Genomic DNA, 27,581 nt, shown 5'->3' on the forward strand with positions numbered 1-27,581 from the left:
GCACCCCAGGGCAGGAGCTTTCCTGTGCTTCCATCCTGGTTTCTGTGCTGCTGCTCGGGGTGCAGAAGGAATCTTGTTTCAGGTGCCTCCGAGCCCAGTTCCCAATCACAACCACCCCGAGTAATCTGATCTGCTGAGAAACCCCCGGAGGAGAGGTTGGGAACAAGTTTGTTTCAGTCAGCACAGAAAGGCAAAGCAGCCACAGCTCCTGCTGGGTGTTTGTCAAGCAGAGAGCTGGGCCAGGAATGTCCCTGGTGGCTCCCCCAGCCTCCCCACCTCCCTTTTCATGTCTCTTTCCTGAAGTCCTCCTGTCCAGCACTGCTGGTGGCAGCAAATATGAGAGTGAGCAACGTTGTGCTGCTGACATCCACCTGGTTTGTGTTGGAGCATCCGTGGGGATGTCCCTGGGCTCAGGGTGATGTAGGAACAGCATCTGCCTCTGGGCAGGGAAATCTTTGTGTGGTGGAACCCTTCACCTTCAGGTTCCTGCCCAGGGGCTGAGCTGGGGACCTGCTCACATGGCAAAAAAACCCAGGGATCATTCCCAGGGAAAGTGGGATTTCTGGGTTTCCATCAGGGGGACAGGGACATCTCAGGGGGGAAGGCACTGGTCCAGCAGCCCCTGGAGAAGCCTTTGCCCCTTTGTCTCCCCCATTACCTGCCATGCTGAGGGCTGGGGGGTGACACTGGGAGCAGACACCCCACACACACTTACCTACCCATCCACCCCCAGGAGCAGCTCCAGGGATGATGAGGAGCCGGGCTGGGATCATCTGGGAATGCTCATTGCTCCTCATGTGGTGGGACACGGCAGAGCTGCTCGGGTGCCCCCTCAGCAGCTGCTGGAGCGTTGTGTGGCTTGGGGTGACACTGCTCTGACCTCTCTTCTCTTTCAGCCGGGGCTGGGGGCTGTGCCTGGATGACCCCCCAGCCCGGGAGGTGCTGGATTATCCCCTGGTGCCCCCCGGTGTCCTCTACGACGTGAGCCACCAGTGCCGGCTGCAGTACGGCCCCTACTCCACCTTCTGTGATGACATGGACGTAAGGCAGGGGCTTCCGGGGGGGTCACAGGGGCTTCTCTGGCCCCAAGGGGCTCCCCGGGGCTCACAGGGGCTTGTCTGGCTCCGAGGGTGGGCAGGGGTTTGTCTGGCTCCGAGGGTTCCCCGGGGGTGGGTAGGGGTTTGTCTGGCCCCGAGGGGCTCCCAGGGCTGGGAAGGGGCTGTTCCCAGGGTCATCCTCTCCCTCCCAGTTCCCTTTGTGCTGGGGGGGCAATGGGGGTGCAGTGCCCATGCCCTGTACACCCCTGTTCCTGCAGAGTGTCTGCAGCACGCTGTGGTGCAGCGTGGGCTCCACGTGTCACTCCAAGCTGGATGCAGCCGTGGATGGCACGGCCTGTGGGGAGAACAAGGTAAGGGGAGCAGTGTCCTCCTCTCCTGTGTGGCTGTGTGAGGAGGGGGCTGGTGGGCATGGGACCATGGACCATGAGGGACCAGCACTCTGGTCACCATGGGTGGGTGACACACCAGAGCAAGGCTTTCCTGCTCAGGGTAGCATAATGCCCTGGTTATCCAAACCTCCGGGGAGGGCTCTCCTTGACAGGTTTGGTGTCCCCTCCCCTGGTCCCAGAGCACCAGGGGTGACCCTGGGTTTTGCTGGGAACCTCCCACTCTGTCCCTGCCCGTGGCTCTGCCTCCCTGGCTCTTCCCTCTGGGCTGAGGCTGGGCCTGGGATCCCCTTGCTGAGGGGTCCCACTGGGGGTCTGAGGCCATTACCCCCTCCAGCAGCCCCACATCCCTGCCCTTCCCATGTTTCCCACATCCATCCCTGCTCACACCTCAGGGGTTTCGCGGGGGCTTCGCTGCTCCTCGCCACCAGGCTCATCCTTAAACCTTCTTTTCTTTTTCTTCTCTTTTCTCCTGGCCTCTCCCTCTGCAGTGGTGCTTCAACGGCGAGTGTGTGCCCGTGGGCTTCCGTCCTGAGCCCATCGGGGGTGGCTGGAGCTCCTGGAGCCCCTGGGCCAGTTGCTCGCGCAGCTGCGGGGCAGGAGTGCAGAGTGCTGAGAGGCACTGCAGCAGCCCCACGTAAGGCAGGGGGACAGACCCCAACCAGGACAGCAACACCAGGGTTATGGCCCTGTAAATCTGGGGACTATCCTGCCCCCTGCCCCGAGGAGGTGTCCTGGGGAACCCTCAGGGGGGTTCATTTCACGGGTTTGTCCCAGGGAGGGCAGTGGAAGCCTTTGGAGAAGCAAGGATTAGAGAACCAGCCTGGGTTGGGATGGAGGGAGCTTAAATTCCTCCCAGTGCCCCCCCTGCCATGCTCAGGGACCCCTCGACCCCCCCCCAGGGTGCTCCAAGCCCCATCCAACCTTGGACACTGCCAGGGATGGGGCAGCCACAGCTTCTGGGGGCACCCTGGGGCTCAGCACCCTCACCCCACAGAATTTCTCCCCAAAATCTCCTCTCCATCTCCCCTCTCCCAGCTGAAAACCCTTCCCGCTCATCCCATCCCTGTCCCAAGTCCCTCCCCAGCTTTCCTGAAGCCCCTTCAGGCACTGGAAGGTGCTCTAAGGTCTCCCCATTGCTCCCTTCTCTTCTCCAGGCTGAACACCCCCAACTCTCTCCCCCTGTCCCCAGAGGGGCTCCAGCCATGTAGTCTGGGTCCCAGGTCAAGAGCTGGGTCTGTGTTTGACATGAGTTTGTGGCAGAAGTGCAGTTGTAGTTTCTGGAGTGTTTTAAACACAGCTGCTGGCAGACAGGAGAGCAAACACGGGGAAAGCAGCAGAATTTCCCCAGGCTGTTGTTTGCTTTGGCCACCGTAGGTAAATGTTCAGCTCTGCCTTGTGGATGGGGTGAGCATAGGGGCAGTCCTCCCCCCACAGGTATTTCCTTGGGGCAGGGAATGTAAACACAACCCTAAAATAATAATTAACTTCATTCTCTGCTGCAAAGTGTGCCCAGGCTTCACTGCTCGGGGGAAAAGTCATTCTCCTGAGGTCCCCACGTTTCAGTGGGGGAACTCCAGGAGGGGATGGTGGCTTCATGGGCAGCTTCATTACTGGAACGATGCAGCAGAGCCACTGGGGGGGTTTAACTGGGAGAGGACCCCGGGGAGACTCAGTCTTGACCCAACCTGCTGAGGTTAAACCTTTGTGTAGGCACAAAATCAGCTGTGAATAAACAGGAGGGTTCTCCTTGTGTGTGGTGGGTGTTTGTTTGATAGGACAGAGGGTAACTAGTTCAAACTGAGGGAGGGGAGGTTTAGATTGGATATAAGGAAGAATATTTTTATGGTGAGGGTGCTGAGCCCCAGGGTGCCCCCAGCAGCCGTGGCTGCCCCATCCCTGGCAGTGCTGAAGGGAGATGGTGTCCCTGTCAGAGAGGTTGGGCTGGATGATCTTCAAGGTCTCTTCTGAGCCAAATCTTCCTGGGATTCTCTGATTTTCCCTTTCCCCCCCTGGCCAGGCCCAAGTACGGCGGGAGGTACTGCCTGGGGGAGCGGAAGCGGTTCCGGATCTGCAACATCAGAGCGTGCCCCCCCGACAAGCCCTCCTTCCGCCAGGTCCAGTGCAGCCAGTTCAACCCCATGCTCTACAAGGGGAAGCTCTACAAGTGGACACCAGTGCCCAACAACAGTGAGTGGGGGGCAGACCCGGTGCCAGGTTCTGCCGGCAGCCCCGAGGCTCCGTCTGCCCTTCCCGCGTGGCTCCGGGAGCTGCCTCGCGGTGCCCACGCCGTGTTTTAAAGTATGACTGGGCTTGCAGGGTTAATTTGTGTTTTCGGAGATGGCTGCCTGGCCTCCAGCTGCTGGGGTTGAGTTTCTGCCTGTTGGGTTCCCCAGTTAACCCCTGCGAGCTGCACTGCCGGCCGGAGGACGAGTTCTTTGCAGAAAAGCTGCGGGACGCGGTCATCGATGGGACCCCCTGTGACGAGGGCAGCACCAGCAGGGACATCTGCATCAATGGCATCTGCAAGGTGGGTCCTGCACGGGCCGGGACCCCAGGGACCCCCCCGTGCCTGGGGCCACCCCTCGGGTGACCAAACTGCCCACACTGAGGGGCTGAGCTGGCTCCTTGTGTCATCCAGCAGGCAAAAAACTTCCCTTAAGTCCATGAGAGGTGGTGGGGATCTGCTTCAAGGAAATAGGGCATGTGGTTACTTCAGGGAGATAGTTCCAGGATATCAGGAATAATTTCCCCCTGGAAAGGGATGTCAGGGCTTGGCCCAGGTGGAGTCCCCATCCCTGGAGGGGTTTCCAAGCCCTGGAGATGTGGTGCTGAGGGACACGGGGCAGTGGTGGCCTTGGCAGTGCTGGGGGAATGGTTGGACTGGGTGATCCTAAAGGTCTTTTCCTACCAATTCCATGAATCTATGGAACAGAACTAGCAGGATCAAGCTGATTTCCCAGCTCATTCTGGCTCATAGCAGGCTCTGCTGCCTGGGAACCCGGGTAGGAAAAGGTAAAGAGGAGATGTGGGTCGTGCTTCCCACTGTGTATGAACAGGACCAGGATACATTAGGGTGAGGAGCCCATCCTGCTGCCCATCCCCAGGAAAACTCCAGCTCACCCCACTCTCCACCCACCTTCCTCATCTCCCACCCTTTAGGACGCAGGCTCTGTGGGTGATCCCGGGGCAGGGGGAGGTTTTGGGGTGTGTGGGGTCTGAGTGGGTGCCTTGCAGAGCGTGGGCTGTGACTACGAGATCGGCTCCAGTGCAGTGGAGGATCGGTGCGGGGTCTGCCACGGGGATGGCTCCACCTGCCACACCATCCAGAAGACCTTTGAGGACAGCGAGGGGCTGGGTAAGGTGCTCAGCTCCATCTCCACATCACCAGGAGCCCATTCCACACCGCTGCCCCTCCAGGGTGGTTTTCATCCCAGCTCCCTGGGTTCTGATGGGAGCAGCGTGGGGAGATGTGGTGCTGCTGCTCCTCTTCTTCTTCCTTGGAATTCAGGTGTTCCTAAATGTGCTTCTTGTGCCTAAAGGTCTGGGAAGGAAGCTGTGCATGCTGGAGCTGGTTTGGAGAGGGGCAGGGGGGGGTTATGGGTTGACAGGGACACCTTGAACGTGTGGTAAACACCTTGCCAGCTCCCTGCAGGAAATGGGCTCTCTGCAAGGTGGGGTTTGGTGCCTTAACGAGGTGTAAGGGTTGGCATGGTGCTGGCACCACCTAAGGGACACCAGCACCCATCCCAGGGACACCAGAACCCATCCCAGGGATACCTGCACCCACCTGGGGGACACCTGCACCCATCCCAGGGACACCTGCACCCATCCCAGTGACACCAGCACCCATCCCAGTGACACCTGCACCCATCACAGGGACACCAGAACCCATCCCAGGGACACCTGCACCCATCCCAGGGACATCAGAACCCATCCCAGTGACACCAGCACCCACCTGAGGGATACCAGCACCCACCTGAGGGTGCAGATCATCCCTTCCCCAACTTTGACTCCCCTGAGTGCTGCTGGTTTCCATCCCCAGGTTACGTGGACATTGGGATTATCCCTGTGGGAGCCCGGGAGATCCGGATCGAGGAGGTGGCCGAGGCTGGGAATTTCCTGGCGCTGCGGAGTGAGGACCCTGAGAAGTATTTCCTGAATGGGGGATGGACCATCCAGTGGAACGGGGACTACAGGGTGGCAGGGACCACCTTCACCTACAAGAGGACGGGGAACTGGGAGAACCTCACCTCCCCGGGACCCACTGTGGAGCCAGTTTGGATCCAGGTACCCTTCAGGTCCCTCCTGACTTCCCGGGCTGGGCTGAGCTGCTGGGGTCCATCGTGTCACCTCAGTGCCACCCGAGGGATGGGGACACGTGTCTCAACATCAGGAGCAGACAACCAGGAGCTGCTGGCCCAGGGAATGTTTCCAGGAATGTTTGTGCTCGGGTGAGCTGTGCAGGGGGCTCACTGCTGGGGGATCTGTTAGTGTCAAGCTGGCAGGAGCCAGCTGAGCTTTCCCTGGAGAAGTTGGGAATCACCCCATGGGTGATGGAACAGAGGCCACGGGACTGAAATCCCATCTGGTGAGGAGGGGGTGACCACCAGGGAGGACCCCAGGACCCCCCTGAGAGTCCCAGGTCTCTCCCTGCTGCAGCAGCTCAGCCCAGCACCCCCAGCAGCCAAACCCTGCTCCAAGAACAACAGAGCTTTGGGCATAATGGGAACACTTAGGCTTAGGAAAACATCCTGAGCTCCAGCCCCTGCCTGCCACTGGGGTGGGAGGGGGCTTGGGGAGGGTTCTGGGGACAGAGTTGGACCCGGGGCGGTGCCTTTGTCCCGGGCTGGTACCTCCTGAAAAGCCCCTGGGGTTCTGACCCCCCCATTATCCCCCCCAGCTGCTGTTCCAGGAGACCAACCCGGGCGTGCGGTACCAGTACACGATCCAGCGGCCGCCTGACGGCCAGAACCGGATCCAGCAGGACCGGTTCCTCTGGCGCCTCGGCTCCTGGACCTCCTGCACTGCCACCTGTGGCACCGGTGAGCAGAGCCAGACCCAGAACACGGGGATGGATGCTGGGGAAAGTCCTGGGGGATGGGGCTCAGGAGGTCCTGGGGTGGGGAGGAAAAAAGCAAAAAAGGGGAAAAAAAAAGAAAAAAAAAAAAAAAAGCAACATCTTCTGAGGTCACCAGGCTGTGGTTCCACCAGGCTCTGGGTCTCAGCGGGCTCTGGGTCTCAGTGGGCTCTGGGTCCATGACACTCACCCACCAGCCCCCCCCTTTCCCAGCTTTGCTCCTCACTGGGTGTCCTGTTCCTGCGCTCCTGTCAGGGCCATGGAGACAAAAGAGCTTTGGAAAACCTCAGGGAGTGCTGAGGAGCCTGGCTGAGGCTCTCCAGGGGGGATGGATTCCAGGTTTTTATGGAGAGGATCCTGGTGCCGTGCTGCCCCATGGACACTGTTCCCCCTCCTGCCCCACTGCAGCTCTGGGCAGGCATCCCAGGGCAGCTTTTGGGGTGGCTGATGGAGGGGAATGCTCTGGGAATGCTGCAAGAGGGAGGCTGGGACCAGGGAGAGCTTCCTCGAGAGCATCAGCCACTGGAAAAGGGGAATTCAAGGACACTCATCCCTCTGGCAGCACAGGGAGCCAGGAGATGTTCCCTGCTGCTCCCTGGAGTGGGTGCTGCTGGGGCAGGGGGGCAGCTGGCAGGGCTCCTGGGGTGCTCTGGGAGCTCCTTGCTGGGGGTCACAGCACCCACAGAGCTGCAGGGTGAGCAGCTGAGGTGCTGCAGCACAGCTGGGCTCCCAGAACAGAGGGGAGATACAGGAGTGAGGTTCAGGGGAAGGTGAATGGTGAGGCAGGGCTGAGCCTCTTGCTGGGCTGAGACCTGGATCTGGGAGGGCTCAGGCTGAGCCTCTCCTGAGGGTCCCAACCCCAGCATCCCCCAAAGCTCCTGAGGCCAGGGCAGAACTCAGCAGCTTCAGCTGGGCTGGATCCATCTCAGCTGCTGGCAGCAGTTGATATTTACAGCTCTGCCAAGTCAGGGGTCAAGTACATGTTGCAAGAGGGAGGACACAAGCAGGGAGCAGGCAGTGTGTAGAGGGAGGACATCCTCAGAGGTGTCACCCCAGGAGCACCACAGGGAGGGTCATTCATCCATCAGCTGCAGAGGCATGGCAGGACAGAGCCTCTGGGGGTGTCTGGGTCTGCTTGGGGTGCCCAGGAGCCTGTTTTTGGGCTGGGCTGCTGTTGCTTACCTACTTCCATAGGTATCCATCCACCCATCCATCCATCCCTCCATCCATCCCATCCCAGGTGTCCCTGCATGTCAGGCTTATTCTGCAGCCCAGCTGAGCTCTGTAGGTCTCATCTCACACATTTCAGGTTGAGTCCTGGTGTCCAGCTCTGCTTTTCCCACCTGGGAACACCCTGGGAACACCCTGGGAGCACCCTGGTGCTGTTGTGTCCATGGGGACAGCAGTGCCACAGCCCACATGGGCTCTCAGCTGCCAGTTCCTTTCCCTCCCCCTGGTTTTGGTGGCTCAGGCTGACCTCAGGGCCTCCTGTGCCGGGTGGTTTGTGTGTCCCCCCCTCACTCCAGCCCCCGCTGTGTCCCCAGGGGTGCAGAGGCAGCTGGTGCACTGTGTGGAGAAGCTGATGGGCATCGTGGAGGAGCAGCTCTGCGACGCGCTCACCCGCCCCGAGGACCAGCAGAGGACATGCAGTGAGGAGCCCTGTCCAGCCAGGTCCTGCTCCTTCCCCTGGTCACAGAGCCAGGAGCCCTGCCCAGCCAGCTCCTTCCCCTGGTCCCCAGAGCTCTGATGTCCAAGCTGCTCTGAGGGGGTGACCAAGTTCAGGGGGACCCCGGTCCCTGCAGTCCCCAGGTTGCACCAGGACACGTGCAGCTCTTTGCATCCTGGGTTTGCACCTCTCCTCTGAGGGTCACAGAATCATTTGGGTTGGAAGAGACCTCAGAGATCAACAAGTCCAACCCTTGATCCACTCCCCCCGTGGTTCCCAGCCCATGGCACTCAGTGCCACATTCAGGCTCTTCTGAAAAACCCCCAGGGATGGAGAACCCACCCCCTCCCTGGGCAGCCCATTCCAATCACCCTCTCTGGAAAGCATTTTTTCCTGATATCCAACCTAAACCTCCCCTGGCAGAGTTTAAGCCCATGCCCGACCCCCCCCCTGGCTCCAACCTCCTTTCAGGGAGTTGCAGAGAGTGATGAGGTGTCCCCTGAGCCTCCTCTTCTCCAGCCTCAACACCCCCAGCTCCCTCAGCCCTTCCTCACAGGAATTCTGCTGGATCCCTTCACAGCCTCCTTGCTCCTCCTCAGGATGCTCCCAGCTCCTGTGTTGGTCCCTGGGAGCACTTCCCAGGGTTTTCCCCACCTGCAGTTGCTGTCAGGAGCCCTGAGCTGGGGCAGGAGCAGAGCCCCAGCTGGGATGCTCCTTCCCCAGGACCCATCTCAGGCTGCTGGGGCCCCTGTGCCTCTCCTGAACATCTCCAAACCCCAAACTCCTCTGGGTGGGTGGTGTGGGACACGGGACAGAGCCTGTCTGGATGCTGAGCCCCTGTCCCCCGTGTCCCCAGGTGGTGGGTCGGGGAGTGGCAGGGATGCTCAGCCACCTGTGGGTGGTCGGGGCTGATGAAGAGGACGGTGCTCTGCATCCAGAGTGTGGGGATGGACGAGCAGAGGGCCCTGCACCCAGCAGACTGCCAGCACCTCCCCAAGCCAGATGCCACCATGCCTTGTCACCAGGAGGTCCCCTGCCCCTCCCAGTGGGCTGTGGGGAACTGGTCAGAGGTGAGGAGGAGCTTTGGGGTGGTGTGGGAGGTGGGGACAGGGTGAGAGCCAGGGGCACCCTCCTGCTGGCAGGGGGAACCCTGGAGTGTTCTGTGGCACCAGCTCTGGTGGCAGCTTCATGGCCCAAGGAGGTCCCAGGCTGGTGATGGCCTCGCTCTCTGCTTGATCCAGGGGGCAGAAACAACTTTTTGGTGGATTTTCCTGCACCATGAACTTTTCCCTCTGAACCTGTCCCATCTCAGCTGGGGGGGCAGAGACAGAGGTGATCCCAGGGAATGGAGGAGCCATCACAAAAGGGTCAGTAATTTATTTTAAAAGAAAGGGAGAGGCAGAACACCAACCCCTGGATAAAGTGCCAGGGGCTGCAGACACCCTGGGCAGCTCCTTTGCTTCTTCTGTGGATCAGCATAACCTCAGGCTGAGGGGTTTAACCAAAAATCATAACTCCTAAGCAAAGCTGTGGCTTCAGAAAGTGTTCAGCGTGAAGACAAGCACTGGGAGAGCAATGAGAGAGCCTGGGAACTGAGCTTGTTGCTAAGAAACAGGCAGAATAAAAAATGCAAAGAGAAGATTTGAAGGCTAAATGAGAGCTATTTAGAAATATTTTTCCAGGGGCCCACAAAAGCCACAAGTCAGGGCTGAGGGGCAGGGTCCCAAGGGGAGCTCCTGATCTCTGTGCTGAGCCCTGAGCCAGGGGTGGGGGCAGCAGCAGCTCCGGGAGCCCAGGAGAAATGTGCTCAGGATTTGAGGTGCTTTGTCATTTTTCTGTCCTTTAATTTAAACCAAAAAGACTTCTTCCTTCCCCATTTCCCCACCACAAGTAAGCAGAGAAATGGGATGGGCTTGGGAGCTTCCCAGGACTGTGGCCCTTCTGGCCACTGGAATTGTAGGGGATTTTTTGCTTTTTCTGTGGATTTGCTGACTCCGTGGCACCAGCAGCACCCGGGCAGCCCAAGGGATTTCTTTGCTGTTTGGTAGCCCAACAAAGTCCCTCAGCACCAGGACTTGGTGCCTTCAGAAGGACCCCAAAGCAATGTCCATCCATTTCCTGGGCTTCCCAAGGAGTCAGTGGGGTCAGAGTCTGTGATGTCCTTCAGCACCTGAGCTGTCTGCTGGCTGAGCTCATCCCACCCTGCAGCCTGTGCTGGGTGCTCAACCCCCCTGCAAGCTCTGGCTCTCCCTCCACGAGGCTCCCATCATTTCCTAACTGTGTCCTGGAGGCTTTCCTGATAACCAAGCCTTGTCATATCCACCTCCATCCCTCTGCAAGAGCTGCAGGGCCTGCAGTTCATCTCCTGGGTGGAGCTGGAGGCGTCTGCTGAGAAATTTCAGCTGAAGGTGCACACTGTGGGAGTTGCCCTGTGTTTTCCCTGCTTTGGGCACCCCAGAAGGGAGCAGCAGTTTGGTTGTCCCCTCCTACAGGTGTTAATGTGCAGGTGTTAATGTACAGGTATGAATGTACAGGTATTAATGTGCAGGTGTTAATATACAGGTATTAATGTACAGATATTAATGTACAGGTATTAATTTACAGGTGTTAATATACAGGTATTAACGTACAAGTATTAATGTACAGGTGTTAATGTGCAGGTGTTAATGTACAGGTATTAATATACAGGTATTAATGTGCAGATGTTAATGTGCAGGTGTTAATGTACAGGTATGAATGTACAGGTATTAATGTGCAGGGTGTTAATGTACAGGTATTAATGTGCAGGTGTTAATGTACAGGTATTAATGTACAGGTATGAATGTACAGGTATTAATGTGCAGGGTGTTAATGTACAGGTATTAATGTGCAGGTGTTAATGTACAGGTATGAATGTACAGGTATTAACGTGCAGGTGTTAATGTACAGGTATGAATGTACAGGTATTAATGTGCAGGTGTTAATATACAGGTATTAATGTACAGATATTAATGTACAGGTATTAATTTACAGGTGTTAATATACAGGTATTAACGTACAAGTATTAATGTACAGGTGTTAATGTGCAGGTGTTAATGTACAGGTATTAATATACAGGTATTAATGTGCAGATGTTAATGTGCAGGTGTTAATGTACAGGTATGAATGTACAGGTATTAATGTGCAGGTGTTAATGTACAGGTATTAATGTGCAGGTGTTAATGTACAGGTATGAATGTACAGGTATTAACGTGCAGGTGTTAATGTACAGGTATTAATGTACAGGTATTAGTGTACAGGTATTAATGTACAGGTATTAACGTGCAGGTGTTAATGTGCAGGTGTTAATGTGCAGGTGTTGATGTCTCTTCTGAACACCTGAACTCCTTCCTTTCCCCATGCTGGGTGCTGTGCACACCTCAGCCCATCTGTTTCCTCCCAAGGAGCAGGGATTTCAGCAGAATTCAGCAGAATTCCCTCTGCTGGGCTGGTTTGCCTCCTTGGCAGTTTGTCTGGGCTGTCCCAGGCCCTTTGGTTTGTGTGACAAACACTCTGTGTGTCACTGCCAGCTGTGCAGCCACATCTGGTGGTGGTTGGGCTACGATCTGCTTACCCAGCAGAAAATGCTTTGCTGTGCTCCTTCCCAGCCTGTGGGTTCCTTTTTATACCAAACCATCTCAAAGAGACCATTGTGGTGGAGGAGGGGGTGTCCTCAACAAAGCTGCCTACTGACCTTTTGCTTTTTCCCTGCCAGGACAACACCCATGTTATTATCCCTGCTTCAAAAGCTTCTCTTCTGGAAGCAGGGATGCAATTCATGGGGACAGGGCATGGGAAAGAGCCCTTAGCTCATCTTACCCACTGCCCTTCCAATGGCCATGGCCCACAGAAATCATTCCTGCTTGGAGCCAAGGTCAGGGACCACCCTGAGCAGTCCCAGCCCTGCTCTGGGCTGGTCTGTAGAGGGGAGGTGGCCGCAGAGGTGGCTTTGGCTGGCAATAACACTGCTCACTGGTGTCACCAGTGCCCTCTGCCCCCACTACTGGTCTGGGAGACCTCTCAGGACCTCTCAGGACCCTGTGCCCAAAGCTTTGTGGTGTGTGGGGTGGTGGTACCATAAAATACCTCCTTGGGGGCTTTGGTGTCATGAAATCATCAGATCCTTCTGCTGGGAAAAGATTTTTAAGGTGCCTGAGATCAGCCACTGCCTGGCTCGTGGTGGGAGCAGCGTTGAGGGGCAGGGGCAGCCCCCCATCCCTGATGTCTGTGTCTCTCCCTTTTCCCAGTGCTCCACCACGTGTGGCAACGGGACCCGGAGGCGTTGGGTGTCCTGCAGCGGGGCTGCCTGTGACCCAGCAGCACGACCCAGCTCAGAGGCTGCTTGCTCCTTGCCAGGCTGCCAGGAGGGCAGCGACACGGAGGGCTCTGGCAGCGGCTCCTCAGTGCTCAATGAAATCCATCACATCCCCAGCAACCCCGTGGCCAGGTTTAACCCCCTCATCCCAAGCATTCCTGAGCCCCATGATGTCAATATCATCCCCGAGGAGGACTTCTCAGCCAGACAGGGAAATGTCTTCGTCGATGATTTTTACTACGATTATAACTTTATCAACTTCCACGAGGATCTCTCTTACTACCCCTTCACGGAGAAGGAGACCAAAAGTGGGGAGCCCAAACCAGAGCTGAGCAGCAATGATGTGGAGGGGCCCCGGGAGATGCCCACTGATGTCCTGCACACCACCATGCCAGGAGGAGCCAGTGGGGACCACCTGGTGACCAGCAAAGCAGAGACTTCTGTGAATGGGGAAGGAGAGATGGAGCCTGGGGACTTAGCCATGAACAACCTCCTGAGTGTGGGCCCTGGGGACACGGGGACAGCCACTCCTGAGTATGCCATCGATGACTTCATGGCTGAGGAGGAAGATGCCCTCCTTGTGCCCCACTCCAAGGACCCCCTGCCCACCCAGAGCATCACAAGCCACGATTCTGCAGTCAGCCCCAGCCACCCCCCCCCCTGCTGAGCCCCAGGGAGCTGTGACAAGGAGGACAAGTCCTGGGCAGGATGCTCCAGCCCATGGCCTCACTCCCCAGGCTCCTCACCCGGTCAGTGCCCCCCCCACACTGCCTGCTGGTGGGGACAGGGTGGGCACAGACACCTCTGGTGGGCTGGGGGAGCTGGGGAGCTTGGGGGGGGCTGTGGAACACTGGCAGCCAGGAGCACAGCGTGGCTGGGTCTGTGGAGACTGACCCTGAAGAGCCAGAGGAAATGGGTCTGGGCAGCACTGGGGATGCTGATGGTGCCACCCCCACGAGCCAGGAGCAGGAGGGGTATGCAGAGACTCTGGAGGGGACATCAGGCACCTCTGCAGCACCCGTGGCCAGTGACCAAGGCCATGGGGCAGAGCAGGCAGATCTTCCCTTCCCCACCCCACAGGGACTGGGATGGGAGGTGGGAAGGAGTTCTGGCAGCACCCATCCCACTGCCAGCACCCATCCCACTGCCAGTCCCCATCCTGCTGCCAGTCCCCATCCCACGGGTGCTGGTGGGGGTCCCATGGGGCAGGCAGAGCTCCTCACCCCCCTGTCCCTCACATCAGCCCCTTTGGTGGCCACCACAGCCTTCCCACCAGCAGTGTCCTTCTCCCCTGGGTTCCTGGGGCTGCCCCCCCAGCTCTCCTCCAGCAGCCCCCCCCCAGACAGATGCCCTCTCCCCAGCCGTGCCCCCCACCCCAGCTCACAGCCCTCCCACACACCCGGGGGGAGCATCACCCTCCGGGTCTCCCCCATTTTGGTGGGGTCTGGGGGTGTCCCAGCACCCAGCATCACCCCACGCCCAGCAGAGCTCCCCTGGGGCCACCCCTGGGACTTCTGATGCCAGTGGGGGGGGGCACGACTTGCCCCAGCCCAGCCCTGTCCCCTCCCCACTTTGGGAGGACGAGAGGGAGGAGGAAGAGGTGGAAGAGGAGGAAGAAGAGGAAGAGGAGGAGGAGGAAGAGGCTTTGCTTTCCCCATCGCCCAGGGCTCCAGCCACTGCCATGCCCCGCTGGGAGGTCGGGGGCTGGAGTGAGGTGGGTGCTGAGTCCCATCCAAAGTGGGATGAGGATGGGAGGGGGTGAGAGGGGGTGGGAAACCTCTCCTGATCCCTGGGGCATTGCCCTCAGCATGCAGAAACTCTGCAGGGCTCCAGCTCCCCACTGCAGAGGGGACAAGGAGCCAAATCCCCAGGGACATTGCTGCTGGGCTGCCAGGCTCCATGGGGCACCAGGGACATCTGTGGGGTCATCCCTACTGGGGCTGCTGGGAGAGGAGGGGAGCAGGAGAATGGGATAGGAGGGGAGCAGGTATCTGGGATGGGATAGGAGCAGGTATCCAGGATAAGATGGGAGCAGGTCTGTGGGATGGGATGGGATGGGAGCAGGTCTCTGGGATGGGATGGAAGCAGGTCTCTGGGACTGGATGGGAGTAGGTATCCAGGACAGGATGGGAGCAGGTCTGTGGGATGGGATCAGGTCTCTGGGATGGGCTAGGAGCAGGTCTTGGATGGGATGGGATGGGAACAGGTCTCTGGGATGGGAGCAGGTCTTTGGGATGGGATAGGAGCAGGTCTTTGGGATGGGATAGGAGCAGGTCTCTGGGGTGGGATCAGGTCTCTGGGATGGGCTAGGAGCAGTCTCTGCCTCCTGCCTTGCAGTGCTCAGCCACCTGTGGGGTTGGTGCCATCTGGAGGTCCGTGCGCTGCAGCTCCGGCAGTGACCAGGACTGTGCCATGGCCACCAAGCCCGTCCCTGCCCGGAGGTGCTCCCTGAGACCCTGCTCCTCCTGGCAGGTGGGCAGCTGGAGTAAGGTAAGCAGACCTGCAGCCAGGGCCCCCAAAAAACCCCCCAAAAAGCGGTGCCTGCCCTGCAGCTCTGGGGTGTGACCTCACAGGGGTGAGGGTTTGGAGGACTCCTCCATCCTGCAGTAGTGTTTCCATTTTTCCTGCTCTCGGGCTGGCTAAAAAGCCAGGAATTTGCCAAAGCTGAACAAAGAGCAGATTCCCAGTCTTTGGGAAAGGTGGTGGTGATGCTGCACTCCCGGGGGTGGCTGTGGTTGGGCTGGGGGGATCCAGGATGCTCAATGGTGGGGAACACCCCTCCTGGATCCAGGCTGCTCAGTGGTGGGGAACATCCCTCCTGGATCCAGGCTGCTCAGTGGTGGGGATCCAGAGCCCTCCTGGCCCGGGAAGGGCTCTGTAGAGCAGGGAGGTGGCTGCCATGGCACCTGGGAGCTGAATTCTTCCCGAGGGATGGGGGTGAGCAGCTCAGAGCTGGGGGGCCTTCCCTCTGCCTTGGACTGGAGAGAGGTGAATGAGGTTGGGTGTCACCCCCATCCCACCCGGGGCAGAGCATCTCTGGGGTCACCTCCTGCTGCTGGAGGGGTCCCCAGTTCACCAGCTGCTGCCACCCTGCTCTGCTGGGGTGCTGGGGGGGGTTCCCCATCCCACATCCCTGTCGTTCCCAGTGCTCCCGGAGCTGTGGCAGAGGGGTGAAGGTTCGGGATGTGCACTGCATGGACACCAGAGAGCAGAGGCTGCTGCGGCCCTTCCACTGCCAGGCTGTGCTCTACAAACCCCCCAGGCAGCTGCCCTGCCAGGAGAGGCCATGTCTGGGCTGGTACACCTCCTCCTGGAGAGAGGTAGGGGCTCTGGGCAGAGGGCACGGGGGGCTCAGCCTTCCCACACCTACAAAACCCAAGGAGATCCTTGGAGCAGATCCTGCAGCCTCTGGAAGCCTCCCAGGAAGGGAAGCACCCAGGGGTGGGAGGGGAGGTCCCAGCTAGGGAATGGGGGGGTCTGCAGGGTGGTTCTGCAGTGTGTTCCCTTAAGCCCCCAACTCCTGGGCTGTCTCTGCCTTTCTCTCCCCCTCTTGGCTTCTCCTGCCCCTGCTCTGTGTCCTGGCAGTGCTCAGAGCCCTGTGGTGGTGGGGAGCAGGAGAGGCTGGTGACATGTCCAGAGCTGGGACACTGTGAGGAGTCACTGCGGCCCAACAGCACCCGGCCCTGCAACACCCATCCCTGCACCAGCTGGGTGGTGGGATCCTGGGGAGAGGTGAGTGGGGGGGCAGCTCCTCTCCGGGGGCTTCTGCAAGAAATGCAAGGAACAGGGGGAGAGTTGGATGGAATCCCCAGGACACGGAGCTGTTGGGAATCCAGAGGAGGTTCTGGAGCTGCTGGGAGGGCTGGAGCAGCTCTGGAGCCAGGGGGAGAGAGTTGGGGGTGTTCAGCCTGGAGAAGAGACCTCAGAGCAGCTCCCAGTGCCTGAAGGGGCTCCAGGAAAGCTGGGGAGGGACTTGGGACAAGGGATGGGATGAGGGGGAAGGGTTTGCAGCTGGGAGAGGGGAGATGGAGAGGAGATTTTGGGAGAAATTCTGTGGGGTGAGGGTGCTGAGCCCCAGGGTGCCCCCAGAAGCTGTGGCTGCCCCATCCCTGGCAGTGTCCAAGGTTGGATGGGGCTTGGAGCACCCTGGGGGGTGGGAGGGGTCCCTGAGCATGGCAGGGGGTTGGGACCACCTGATTTTTAAGGTCCCTTCCAACCCAACCCAGTCTGTGGTTCTGACCCCCGGGGTCCAGGTGCTGCTGTCCCAGCCCAGTGCTGGGGGTGGCTCAGGGGGTGCAGGCTGTGTCCCCCCGGGTGACAGAGCCCATGTCCCTCCTGCAGTGCTCTGCTCCCTGTGGTGGGGGCATCCAGAGGCGCCAGGTCAAGTGCATCAACACCCAGACAGGGCAGGAGGGGCCCAGCAGCCTCTGTGACCACCAGCCACAGCCCCAGAGCACCCAGAAGTGCAACCTGCAGGACTGCGACAGCTCCGAGTCGGGTAGGAGAGGGGCACCCACTGCCCTGCTGCCCCCCCGGGAGGGTCAGGGCTTCATCTTTGGGGTGGCCATGCCTTTGGGTTCTCCTCTCCCCTTCAGCTGACAGGAGAGGTTCCCTGTCCCCCCCCCAGCAGCTGCTGCAAACCATCAGCCTGGGGCTGCGAGGGTTAACAGCCCTGGGAAGGCAAAATTAATGAGGGGATTAGGTGTCATCGGTATTAGCGTGTTAATGATTAATCAACCTTATCTTTTTAATGTGTCTGGGCAAAGAAAAAGCTTTCTGTCTGCTCAGAAGGAAAGGTTAAACCCTGGGGAGGGGTCTTGAACAAAGAGAGGGCTGAGGGTAGGAGGGCAGCCCAGGGAGAGGGTGCAGGAGCCAGCACTGAGATCCCCCCTGCAGCCCCATCTTCCATTCCTCCTAAACCCTGTTCTGGCGAAAGCAGAGGCATCAGCTGTGGTTCTCAGGGCTGGGAGGCTGTGGGTGCTGGGATGCCTTTAGCCATGAGGCCACTGACCCCCCCTGCACTGCAGTCCCGGGGGCAGCTCAGCGTTTGGGAAACAACCGGAGCAGTGATGTGTGGCTCTGGATAGTTTTGTCAAGGGAAGGTTTCTGTGCTGGGCTGGGTGATGGGAGCCCTGGGGCTGCGTGGCACAGCCAAGGTTGTACCAGAATAACTGCTGGGATGTGGAGGAGCCAGACAAATGGATGTTAAAAGTCCTGGATTAGAAATGACATAAGTGCTGCGAGCGGAGCCCCGGGCAGGAAGCGCCTCTCGGAAACACAAACATTTCCTGCCAGACCCTGGAGAGGAGCAAAACTTTCACATGGCAGGAGATCACAGATGTGGACATCCCCGGGCAGAGGCTCCCCCCCAGGGCATCACCCTGACCTCCAGCCCTGTCCCCTCCTTCATGGGATCTGCTGCCCCAAATCCAGGGGGAGTGATGCTGCGGTGCTGGGAGAGGCACCAGGAGCCTCCACCTCCTGCTACGTGCACTGCAAACCCACACCAGCAAACCCACAGACCTGCCTGGTTCTCACTGGGCACAAAAACCCAAAGAACCCCAGAGATTTTAAGTGTTAAAGCTGTTACCAGGTGAATTTTTAACAGAGGTGGAACAGATTGAGCACAACCAACCAGGGCTCCGGCAGCGCTCTCCAGCTACAGAAGGTCAGGATTAATTAGAACCAGAATCCTGCTCTCTTGCCAGGTTATAAATTAATTGAAGATTACAGAAGTTATTTTTAATGTGCCTGTTGTCCTCCAGCTGCAGCCAGCTGTGAGCAGAGATGAGAAGGTTGGCCCTGTCCTTGGATGGCTCCCGGGGAGCAGCAGAGCCCATGGGGCACCCAGATTCCTCCTGCCCTGGCCAGGCTGGGGACTTTTCCCTTCCTCTGACCAAGAGGAGGAACTCAGCCAAACGTGACCCCCGTGCAGGGCACTCTGCAGGGGGGCTCTGACCTGTGGCCCTCACAGGTTCCCCAAATCCCCCCCCAGCTCGTTAGCCAGGCTCTGCTTGTCCTGTGAGCTGCTGCCAGATTAATTGGCAATTAAATGTTATCTTCCCTCTTGCTCTGAGCAGGGAAATGAAGTTATTCGTGCTGCTGCATGTAGCCAGGGCTGCCCACGAGGGATACACACTGGAAATAATGGCAGCAAATTCCAATTTTCTCTGTCAGTTGAGCATGTAAGCCTGGATCCAAGTGGCAAGGCAGGGAGCTGCTGCTGAGCCAGTCATTAAGTGCCCGTTATTTACCGCTAATTAACAGCAGGCAGTGAAAAACGGGTGCTTGGGAAAGGATTCCCTGGTTCTGTTCAGCGTGGGAGAAACGAGTGTTACACATCTCAGCCCTTCCTGATGCTGGGTGGGAGATGCTGCTCCTCCCTCCTCCTCTGGGTGGATTTTTACTGAAAGTGCAAATCTGGATGGACCTGAGTGGGCAGAGCAGGGGATGAGGGGCAGGAGCCCCACGGGCCCTGGGACTGCAGCCTGGGCTCCTCTGCCAGGAGTGAGATGTGCTGGGAGCACCAAGGGCTGAGACCTGGAAACCAGGGGCTTTCCAGGCTTTTCTCCCAGTTTTCCAAGCTGCAGCCTGGGCTGTTACCTGTCTGGGCAGGCAAACCTGGCAGCCCAGCATCCTCTGCAGGCTCTGGAGCCACCTTCACCCATGCTGCTTCCCAGGGAACAGCAGGACCCTGGGATAATACTTGTTAAATTCAGCACTGGCTCTGAGAGCATCCCAAAGGCCAGAGGTCAGCAGCTTAATTCTCTGCTTTTGCTAGCTCAGCTCTAAGCTCAACCTTGCCTTGTTTTTACAAAACCTGTTCCAGGAAGTTTATTTTTCCCAAGCATAAAAGTCAGTGCTTGGGTCTGTATGGCAGAAGCTTAAATGAAATTTAAAGTGACTTCCAGAGCCAACCTAAAGAAAAAAAACCACAACGAAAAGAAAAAAGTGGGGGTTTCCAGTTCCTAATGTGCTGACCTAGCCTGGATTTTGAAAGCTCTGCTTTAAGCTATTTCTTTAAACTAAAGTTTGGCATGGACTGGAACATCAGAACACATGTCCAAATGAAGTGCTGGGATTACATAAAAAAGAACTGTTAATAGGAAAAAAATAACGGTGAAAGAATGAAATGAAAATGGGGTCAGTTCTGTAGGGACCCTCTCCGAGGAGCTGACAAATGAAGTGCTTCTTACAGCTTCCCTTGCCCAAATTCCAGGGAGGACTCAGCCAAGGTTTTCAGCCCCGAGCTTGACCCCGCTCACATCCACACGAGATGCTGCAGCTGGAGAAGCCACAGCTCCCACCAGCACCCGTGGAGAGAGGTCACCAGGCTGCAGGGATGTCCCCAGCCCAGGCTGGTGGCTCAGCCCATCCCAGGGCTCACCCTGCAGTGATGCACACACAGAGCTGAGCCCTGGCAGGAGAGCAATGAGCTCCTTTGTGTCCCTGGCTGCCTCTGGGCACTGCGGGTGCAGGAATCTCCCTGCCAGCACCCAGGGTGATGATCTGCTGGAAGAGGATCAGAAAAGAGCTAAACCATCCCCCTGCTCCTGGAAAGCAACGTCCCAACGTGAGGCTGCTTTCCAGGGAAGGCAGGAGGCAGCTTGGTTGTGATCCATAAATAACTTTTGAGGAAGGCAGTTGTGATAAGCAGAGGGCTGAGAGGGATAAAAATACCCAGGGGCTCCGTGGGGTCTCCTCTGCTCAGCATCCCCTGGAGCCTCGGGGTCTGCATGGCCCCTGGGGGTGCCATCCCCACCCAGCCATGCAGGGCTCTTAACCCACTTCAAAAGGCTGTGTCTGGAGTTTTTGCTGCTCTGACACTTGCTGCATGCAGTGCAGTGAGTAACAAACCCCCCCCTGGAGCCAGCATTGTGTTCTCCACCTCTCCTACTTCATATCACTTCTAAAACCAGGGACTGGAGAGCCCAGCAGTTTGTAAATCCCGAGGGAAGCCCAGGGTGGGCAGGACCCAGCAGTGGTGTCCCAGGGCTGAGTAAAGGAGTTCTGAATCCCTGCCCTGGGGGGACACAGCTACCACCAGAGCTGGTGGCTGGAGGAGAGGAAATAGCTCTACTGAAATAGAAAATGAATTTCAGAGCAGTGTGATGACCTCCCTGCTGATGGCTCTGATTGAAATCCCAAACCAGGGGAAAAGTCTCAGCTCTGCCTGAACCCCCCTGGGGATCGGGGCAGCAGCCTTGCCCTGAGCAAAGAATTTTCTTGGCAGAGGGGAGAGGATAAGGGGTAACGGTGAGTGAGAGCTCCCACTGCTCTGTCCTGCTGCTTTCCCTGCAGAAAAGTGTCCTGAGGAAGAGAAAACACCCTTTTATTCCCCCATTTCTGTGTCTGCTCAGTGTGGTCCTGGTAAGAGGCAAGGTGTGGGGGGCCCAGGGGTGCTGGGGAGCATCAGCTCTGCCTTGTGTTTCAGAGAGGGGCTGTAATTTATTGTAATTACTTGTTCTGGAGGTAAAATTAGAGCTGATGTAAGAAAGCTGTGTCTTACCCAGCTGGGTGAGGAGCTGCAGGCTCAGTGAGGATCAGGCTGGTGTTGATAGAAAGTAGAAGAGGAGGAAATTCAGAATGAGAGCAAAGCAGCTGTGTGTGCCTATGAACAGCTCGGATTTGGTGGCTGGTGTCTGAGCTGTAACCGGGCTGAGCTGCAGCCCCTTTCAGCCTGGTCTCCCCTGGCTTGAACCCCAGGGCTGAACCCACCCCCCCGACCTGGTGCTCCCTGCCCCGGAGAGGGATTTGTGATTTCCAGACTGTTTGCAGAGGGGAAACAAACAATTCCTGCAAACAGTTTGCTCAGCCCGGAGTGACTCAGCCTGGGGGGCTGGGCTGGGACCCACGGACACTGCAGCTGGCCCGGGGGCTGGCACTGGAACAGGGGTTCCCAAAACAAAGCCCGTCCTGGGGGTGATGCTGGTGCTGTTCTGAGCCCTGCGAGACACCTGGAGGAAGCCGAGCAGATGAGGAAGGTTCTTGAAATAACCCAAACACAATGCAAAGGCAGAGACATTGTCACCTTCCTGCCGCCTTCTGCTGGCACTGGGGGAGAGCTGGGGGCTGGGAGGAGATGTCACTGAGGGCAGCTTTGTCACCTCTCTCAGGCTTCCAGCACAGAGCTGGAGCCTGCCCTGGGATCAGCCCTGCTCCCCCATGGACTTTCTGTACCCTGGGAAGATGCTGTGGAGCTGCAGGCAGCAGCAGAGGTGTGATTCCTGCTGGGCACCCCAAATACCCAGGCTGATGGGCACCCGAATATCCAGGCTGCTGGGTACCCCAAACACCCAGGCTGCTGGGTACCAGGGAGGGGGGCTCAGCCCCTGCTGGGGTCTGGCTGGCTCTCTGACCATTCCTGTGAGGAAGGGCTGAGGGAGCTGGGGGTGTTGAGGCTGGAGAAGAGGAGGCTCAGGGGAGACCTCATCACTCTCTCCAACTCCCTGAAAGGAGGTTGGAGCCAGGGGGGGGTTGGGCTCTGCTCCCAGGACAAGAGGCCTTGGGCTTAAGTTCTGCCAGGAGAGGTTTAGGTTGGATATTAGGAAAAAATGCTTTCCAGAGAGGGTGCTGAGGCATTGGAATGGGCTGCCCAGGGAGAGGGTGGGTTCTCCATCCCTGGAGGTTTTTAAGAAGAGGCTGAATGGGGCACCAAGTGCCATGGGCTGGGAACCACGGGGGGAGTGGATCAAGGGTTGGACTTGATGCTCTCAGAGCTGCTTTCCAACCCAAATGATTCTGATCCTGTGATCGATTCTGTGATTTCCACGTCAGACCCCTTGCTCACAGCCCCGGTGACACCGGCACTAACGCTGTCCCTGCCCTCCAGGCTCCAGCTGCGAGCGGGACCGTCTGACCTTCGCCTTCTGCCAGACCCTGCGGCTGCTGGGCCGGTGCCACCTCCCCACCGTCCATCTCCAGTGCTGCCGGAGCTGCCGCCAGCACGGACACCGCTCCCAGCCCGGCCGGGACCGCGGGGACGAGCGGGATTCCCGGAGGTGACAGCCCCGTCCCCAGGCAGGGCCGGGAGCGCCGGGACCCCAGGGCTGGGGCACGGCCAGGACTTGGGGCTCTGCCCTGTGCCGCCCGGGAGCCGCCCGGGGCTCCCCAAACCTGGGCATGGCTCCGACTCTTCTTGTTTGTGCTACACTCTGAACGGTGCTCAAACCATCTGAAAACAAGGTCTGGGGGGGCTGGGTGTGCGGGATGGTCCCACGGGAGCTGCCGGGACCCTCCACGGGGTCCCGCTGCCACTGGGTAACCAGCAGGGAAACCTTTTGGGGAAGGGAGACCCCTCAGAAATGCTTATGGTGCTATCATTTGTTACTTTCAGCCTCCTGATGGTGTTGGCAGGCCAGCACGAAACTCTTTGACTTTTATTATTATTTTTATACCCATGAATTGAGCATCCAGCCCTCCCCCAGCACAGCTGACTGCTTGGGTTCGGGTTGGTTCTTTTTTCTCCATAAGGGACTTGAAGCTGGCAACCCAGCTCTGTAATTTCCATTAAAATGTTTACGCACTGAAGCTAAATAGCTGTAACTCCAGAAATTAAGAGAGGATGGGGATAAAGCGTGGGCTTCAGTTACCCCACGTGTCCTGCCATGGGCAAAGGCTCCATCCCCTCCTCTCCCCACTGCCAGAGCCATTGCTCAGGGTGCTGTGGGGCAAAGAGATGCTCAGGGACACCAAGGCATCAGTGAGATGATTCGTTGGTTTTGGGGTCCAACAGCTCCTGCCCTTGTCTGTGTTTGGGAGGGGGAGAGCAGCTGCTCCAGCCCACGCCAAGCTCTGCATCCCCTGCCCTGCATCCCCCCAGGTGCTCACACCCCTGGGTTTCTGTAGGTGGCTATGGCGTAGCAGTTTAATGGTTGGTTAAGGTGTTTTATCTGTGTTCTTACAAGCTAAAACCCTTTTGTGTTTTTACCTGCTTATATAGATTCACCTGTGTTAAGGTTAGCTGATTTTTTTAACTAGAATATCCAATATTGTATGAGGAGCAGCACTCGGCTGGCACAGCCCTCGCTGCCCGGCCCGGGGGTGTCCTGTGTTAATCCCTCCCTGTCTTAGGGAGGATTTGCTGTTAGGTTGGTTCCCTGAGGAGGGTCAGGAGTATTTCAGTAGGAATTCCTTTCTGGGTGATTCTTCAGGCTATGGGGGACACCCAGAGGCAATGCCACCTGCACTGAAGAAGCCAGGCTGGAGCTCTCAGTCCCACTGCCTGCATCTCTCCTTCTCTGCTCTGGGGAACAACGTTGGGTCCCACAAGGGGAACTCCCCGTGTGTGATTTGTATGTAAAACACAAGCCCTGATTTCACCGTTTGTGTTTTGTACCTGTCCAACATGGTGTCATTTTTTTACGTCTCAAAGCCTGTGTTCAGTCCTGGTTTTTCATCCCACGCTTCCCTCACGCTCCCAGGTGCTGCTGAGGGGCAGCTGCTAAATGGGTTGGGGTTTAATGGTTCCTGAGTGTGGTAAATCAGACAGTTACTGAGGGAAGTGGGAGGGTTTCATATTTTCTCTTCCCCTCGGGGAATTCTGAGAGAATTTTCACTGAAGAGCAGTGAAGCTGAGACAGTTTGGGTATGGCAGCAGCGGGGGTGTGATTGCTCCCTTAGCTGCAGCAGGAAGGGACAATCCCTTTGCATCTGAAAACCATTTCAAGTGTAGCTGCAGCAGGAAGGGACAATCCCTTTGCATCTGAAAACCATTTCAAGTGTAGCTGCAGCAGGAAGGGACAATCCCTTTGCATCTGAAAATCATTTCAAGTGCTGCTTGCAGCCGGGGTGTGTGTGACTAAAAGCTGAGCTGGGTCGATGGGGTCAGTGCTGGCAGGGTGTGAAGGCTTCACCCCCAGGTTGTGTTGCTGCCCTCTCCAGTGGTACAAACCAACTGATGTCAGGGCTAAAATCCCCCCCCTGTGCCTCTCCTGTGCCCGTGCTCAGGGACACAGCCATGGCCAGGACCAGGGCACAGGACAGAACCCACGGGAGACCCAGCCAAACCCACTGCCCAGGGAACACCCGTGAAGTGATGGCAGCTGAGGGGAAGCCCTGACAGCAGCTGCTGTCCCACCACTGCCTCAGACCTCAGCTTTTGGGAACAGGCTGATTCAAACAGGCCTAAAATCAAAGGTGCTGAGCTGCTGCAGGTTGCTGTGACCCCACAGTGTCCCAGTCCCTGAGCATCCCCAGCCTGGCATGGTGCCACCAGCACCTCTGTGTCCCCGTGCCACGGGGGTTTTGCAGAGCAGAGGGAGTGCCCTGGTTCCAGGATGAGTTTCAGCTGTCACAACAGGGGCCAGGGTGTCCCCCTGGGGAGGGCTGAGCAGAGCCCGTTCCCAAGGACTCGCACCGGGACCAGCAGGGATTAATGTAAACCAAAAGTGTGTCCAGCCCCCACGCCCAGCAGCTCCCAAACTGCAGAGATTCCTGGCTGGAGAAGTTTGTATCGCAGTGTGGGAATCATTACTAGAAGGACATTTCATCTACTTTTTAGCCACATAACAAGCCAGGCCTCCTGCGAGCAGATAGATTGCTTTCTAAGTAATAATCACACACATCTTGCTTCAATGCTGGCAATATGTCCTCTCAGTGAGACACACACAGCTTGGAAAATGGACTCAGAGAGCAAATGAACAGCTCTGCAGAACTGGGGTGGTTCTGACCCCCGGACCCTGTCTCCCCCAGCTCTGAGGTGTCTTACAGCAGAATCAGCTGCTGGAGCCTGGGGGTACAAAGCCAGACCCTTCCCACGAGCAAGTCTGGGTATTTTCTTACTCAGCTTTGTGTCTGTGTTTTCACTTGCTCCTCGTCACCAAGGAACTAACCAGAAATGCCTTTTTTATTCTCTTCTCTTAAAGATGCTTTTCTGAACGTGTTGACACAAGGGCGTTATTCAGAATTCCCGCTGCAGGAGCGTGCGAAGAGAGCAGGGAACTAATTATGGACCCAGAGATGTTTGAAATAGCAAGATGCCTTTCCCTGGGGTATCTAAGGCTGGTTTGCCATGAAAGCCACATTATCCTTTTTGCTGGGTTGATCAGAGCAGAGGAGGAAACGGAAAACCAAGCCTGTGCCAGCCAGCCCGTGGCTGGTGACTCGCTCAGCCCAGGGACACAGCAGTCACACCCAGGACATGGGGACATTGAACACAGACAGAGCCTTCCCCTCCCAGCCTCCCCACGAGGCTGAGAGCAGGGAAAAAAAGAGAAAAGCCCTAAATCATCTTTTCCTGGGGGATAGAAGATGCATTCACTTTGTCATCCTAAGACACTTTGGGTTCATTGCTCAGTCAGCACCCCCAGGCTCACAGGGCAGGAGCAAAGGGGGGGGGGGAGATTCCCAGATTCCCACCCACTGCCAGCTGCAGCACTGGGGGGACAGAGGGGACAGAGTCTCTGCCAGCTTTGGCCACTCACTTTTACCTGACCCCATGGAGAAACGTTTGGTTTCCCTGCTAAGCTGTCAGAGGCTTTGGGGAGTTTCATTCCTGCAGCCTGGTCCCCTCCCAGCACTGGCTGGATGTCTGCACTGGGTTAACTGGAGCTGAGGGTTGGTTTTTAAGGCAGGAATGTGCATTTAAACAAATCTGGGCAAGCTTAAATGCAACAGGAACCAATGCTGAGGTTTTAAATGAGTTATTCTTAAAGTTTTGTGCCACTGAAGACCTACCAGACACACAGATAAATACATACATATACACTTACACAGCTGGCCCTTCAGCAAAACCCCTTCCTCTCCCACTGCTAGGGGAGGGAGAAAGCACATGTAATGTCTCACAAAGTGAGTCTGCAGATTCCAAAACCCAAACCCAGAGGTTTCTGCAGCTTGTGAGGGAGTGAAGAGCTGAGAGGAAGGGGAAGACAAAGTCCTGAGTAATGGAAGAGCGATAACACAACCCAAAGAGAAAGGTTAACAAAAATAAAGCTTCACTATGACTGGAAACTGCCTTTCCAAAAAATTCCTGAGGGCTGCCCTCAGCTTCTAGATTTCAGATTTATCCCTAGGAAGCTGTGCTGCAGTAAATCAGAGCAGCCATGGATCCACCAGAGCCTCCTTCACCCCAGGGCACCATGCTGGCTCCCAGCCCCCCGTGCCCCCAGCTCTGGCAGACACTCCTAAGTAGGTTTTTCCCTATATTTTCCACAGAGGAAACAGAACACACAATATGTTTTTAAAAGAAGATTTCAGCTAAGTTTCCTGCAAGCTGTTGTAATCTCCAGCTGGTAATTACCCAACCAGGAAAGAATTGCTCAGAGGCTTCCCTTGCTGTTCTTGGACTAACAGATGATACATGCACAGGAGGAGGATTTGGAACAAGGGAAAACCCTCACGTTGTGCAGGCTTTGTTCTCAAGAAACTCTTGGTGAAGCTAATTTAAAAAAATAATTGGATTCTGGAGCCCATCAACCCTGAAGTGCAGGTTTCTGATGCTCTGCTCTTGTGTGGTTTGGTAGCTGGGGGCTGTTGGAGCAGCTCGTGGTGCCCAGGGGCAGCTCAGACCAAACCAGAAAGCAATTTCATTGGAGTGCCAATAAATGGTGAATTAATCCCCTCAGCCAGGCCCCTTGCTCCTCCAGAGTCATGTCTAAACCTGGTGACTTGACAATTTTCATTACAGAAATAGACCTTTCCTCCCAAATTCTGCTGTTTTCCAGCCTGCAGCTGCAGCTCCCACTCAGTCCATCCACAGAGCTGACCTTCCAAAGGGCTTTGCCTGCTTTTTCTCAGGACCAACTGTAAATATAAAACCTCCTCAAAACATTTTCTGTTTGCCCCTAGGCTTTCAGCTTGTGATTTATTTATAAACACCCAGTTCTGCTGCAGGTCAGCCACGCAAACCACTGACATATGCCCAGCATCCCCTACTATTGGATGGCAACTGAAATAATGAGGCCTTCTAAGAGAAGCTAAGCCATGCCAGGGGGCTGGGACTGGGTGAGCTTTAAGGTCCCTTCCAACCCAAACCAGGCTGGGGTTCTATGAATTTAGCTGGTTACTTGATTACTTCATTTTTTTTGGCTTTTCTGTGGCAGTGGATCAGTGCTCCCCC

General features: G+C 57.1%; 1 protein-coding gene across 1 annotated transcript in view; it reads left to right on the forward strand.

Moving 5' to 3' along the window:
- Window positions 1–22,528, forward strand: part of ADAMTS7 (ADAM metallopeptidase with thrombospondin type 1 motif 7) — a 34,165-nt gene extending 11,637 nt beyond the window's left edge. Inside the window, exons 9-26 of the mRNA XM_030456665.1 lie at window positions 897–1,041; window positions 1,316–1,408; window positions 1,936–2,081; window positions 3,465–3,634; window positions 3,841–3,974; window positions 4,682–4,802; window positions 5,490–5,734; window positions 6,348–6,489; window positions 8,069–8,195; window positions 9,047–9,260; window positions 12,456–13,160; window positions 13,322–13,618; window positions 14,103–14,237; window positions 14,861–15,013; window positions 15,670–15,843; window positions 16,109–16,255; window positions 16,865–17,021; window positions 22,356–22,528. Coding sequence (XP_030312525.1) covers window positions 897–1,041; window positions 1,316–1,408; window positions 1,936–2,081; window positions 3,465–3,634; window positions 3,841–3,974; window positions 4,682–4,802; window positions 5,490–5,734; window positions 6,348–6,489; window positions 8,069–8,195; window positions 9,047–9,260; window positions 12,456–13,160; window positions 13,322–13,618; window positions 14,103–14,237; window positions 14,861–15,013; window positions 15,670–15,843; window positions 16,109–16,255; window positions 16,865–17,021; window positions 22,356–22,528 — 3,478 coding nt within the window. The remainder of the gene's footprint in view (window positions 1–896; window positions 1,042–1,315; window positions 1,409–1,935; window positions 2,082–3,464; window positions 3,635–3,840; window positions 3,975–4,681; window positions 4,803–5,489; window positions 5,735–6,347; window positions 6,490–8,068; window positions 8,196–9,046; window positions 9,261–12,455; window positions 13,161–13,321; window positions 13,619–14,102; window positions 14,238–14,860; window positions 15,014–15,669; window positions 15,844–16,108; window positions 16,256–16,864; window positions 17,022–22,355) is intronic.
- The last annotated feature ends 5,053 nt before the right edge of the window (window positions 22,529–27,581 follow it).

Source organism: Calypte anna, chromosome 10 (assembly GCF_003957555.1).
Source record: "Calypte anna isolate BGI_N300 chromosome 10, bCalAnn1_v1.p, whole genome shotgun sequence".
NCBI lineage: Eukaryota > Metazoa > Chordata > Aves > Apodiformes > Trochilidae > Calypte > Calypte anna.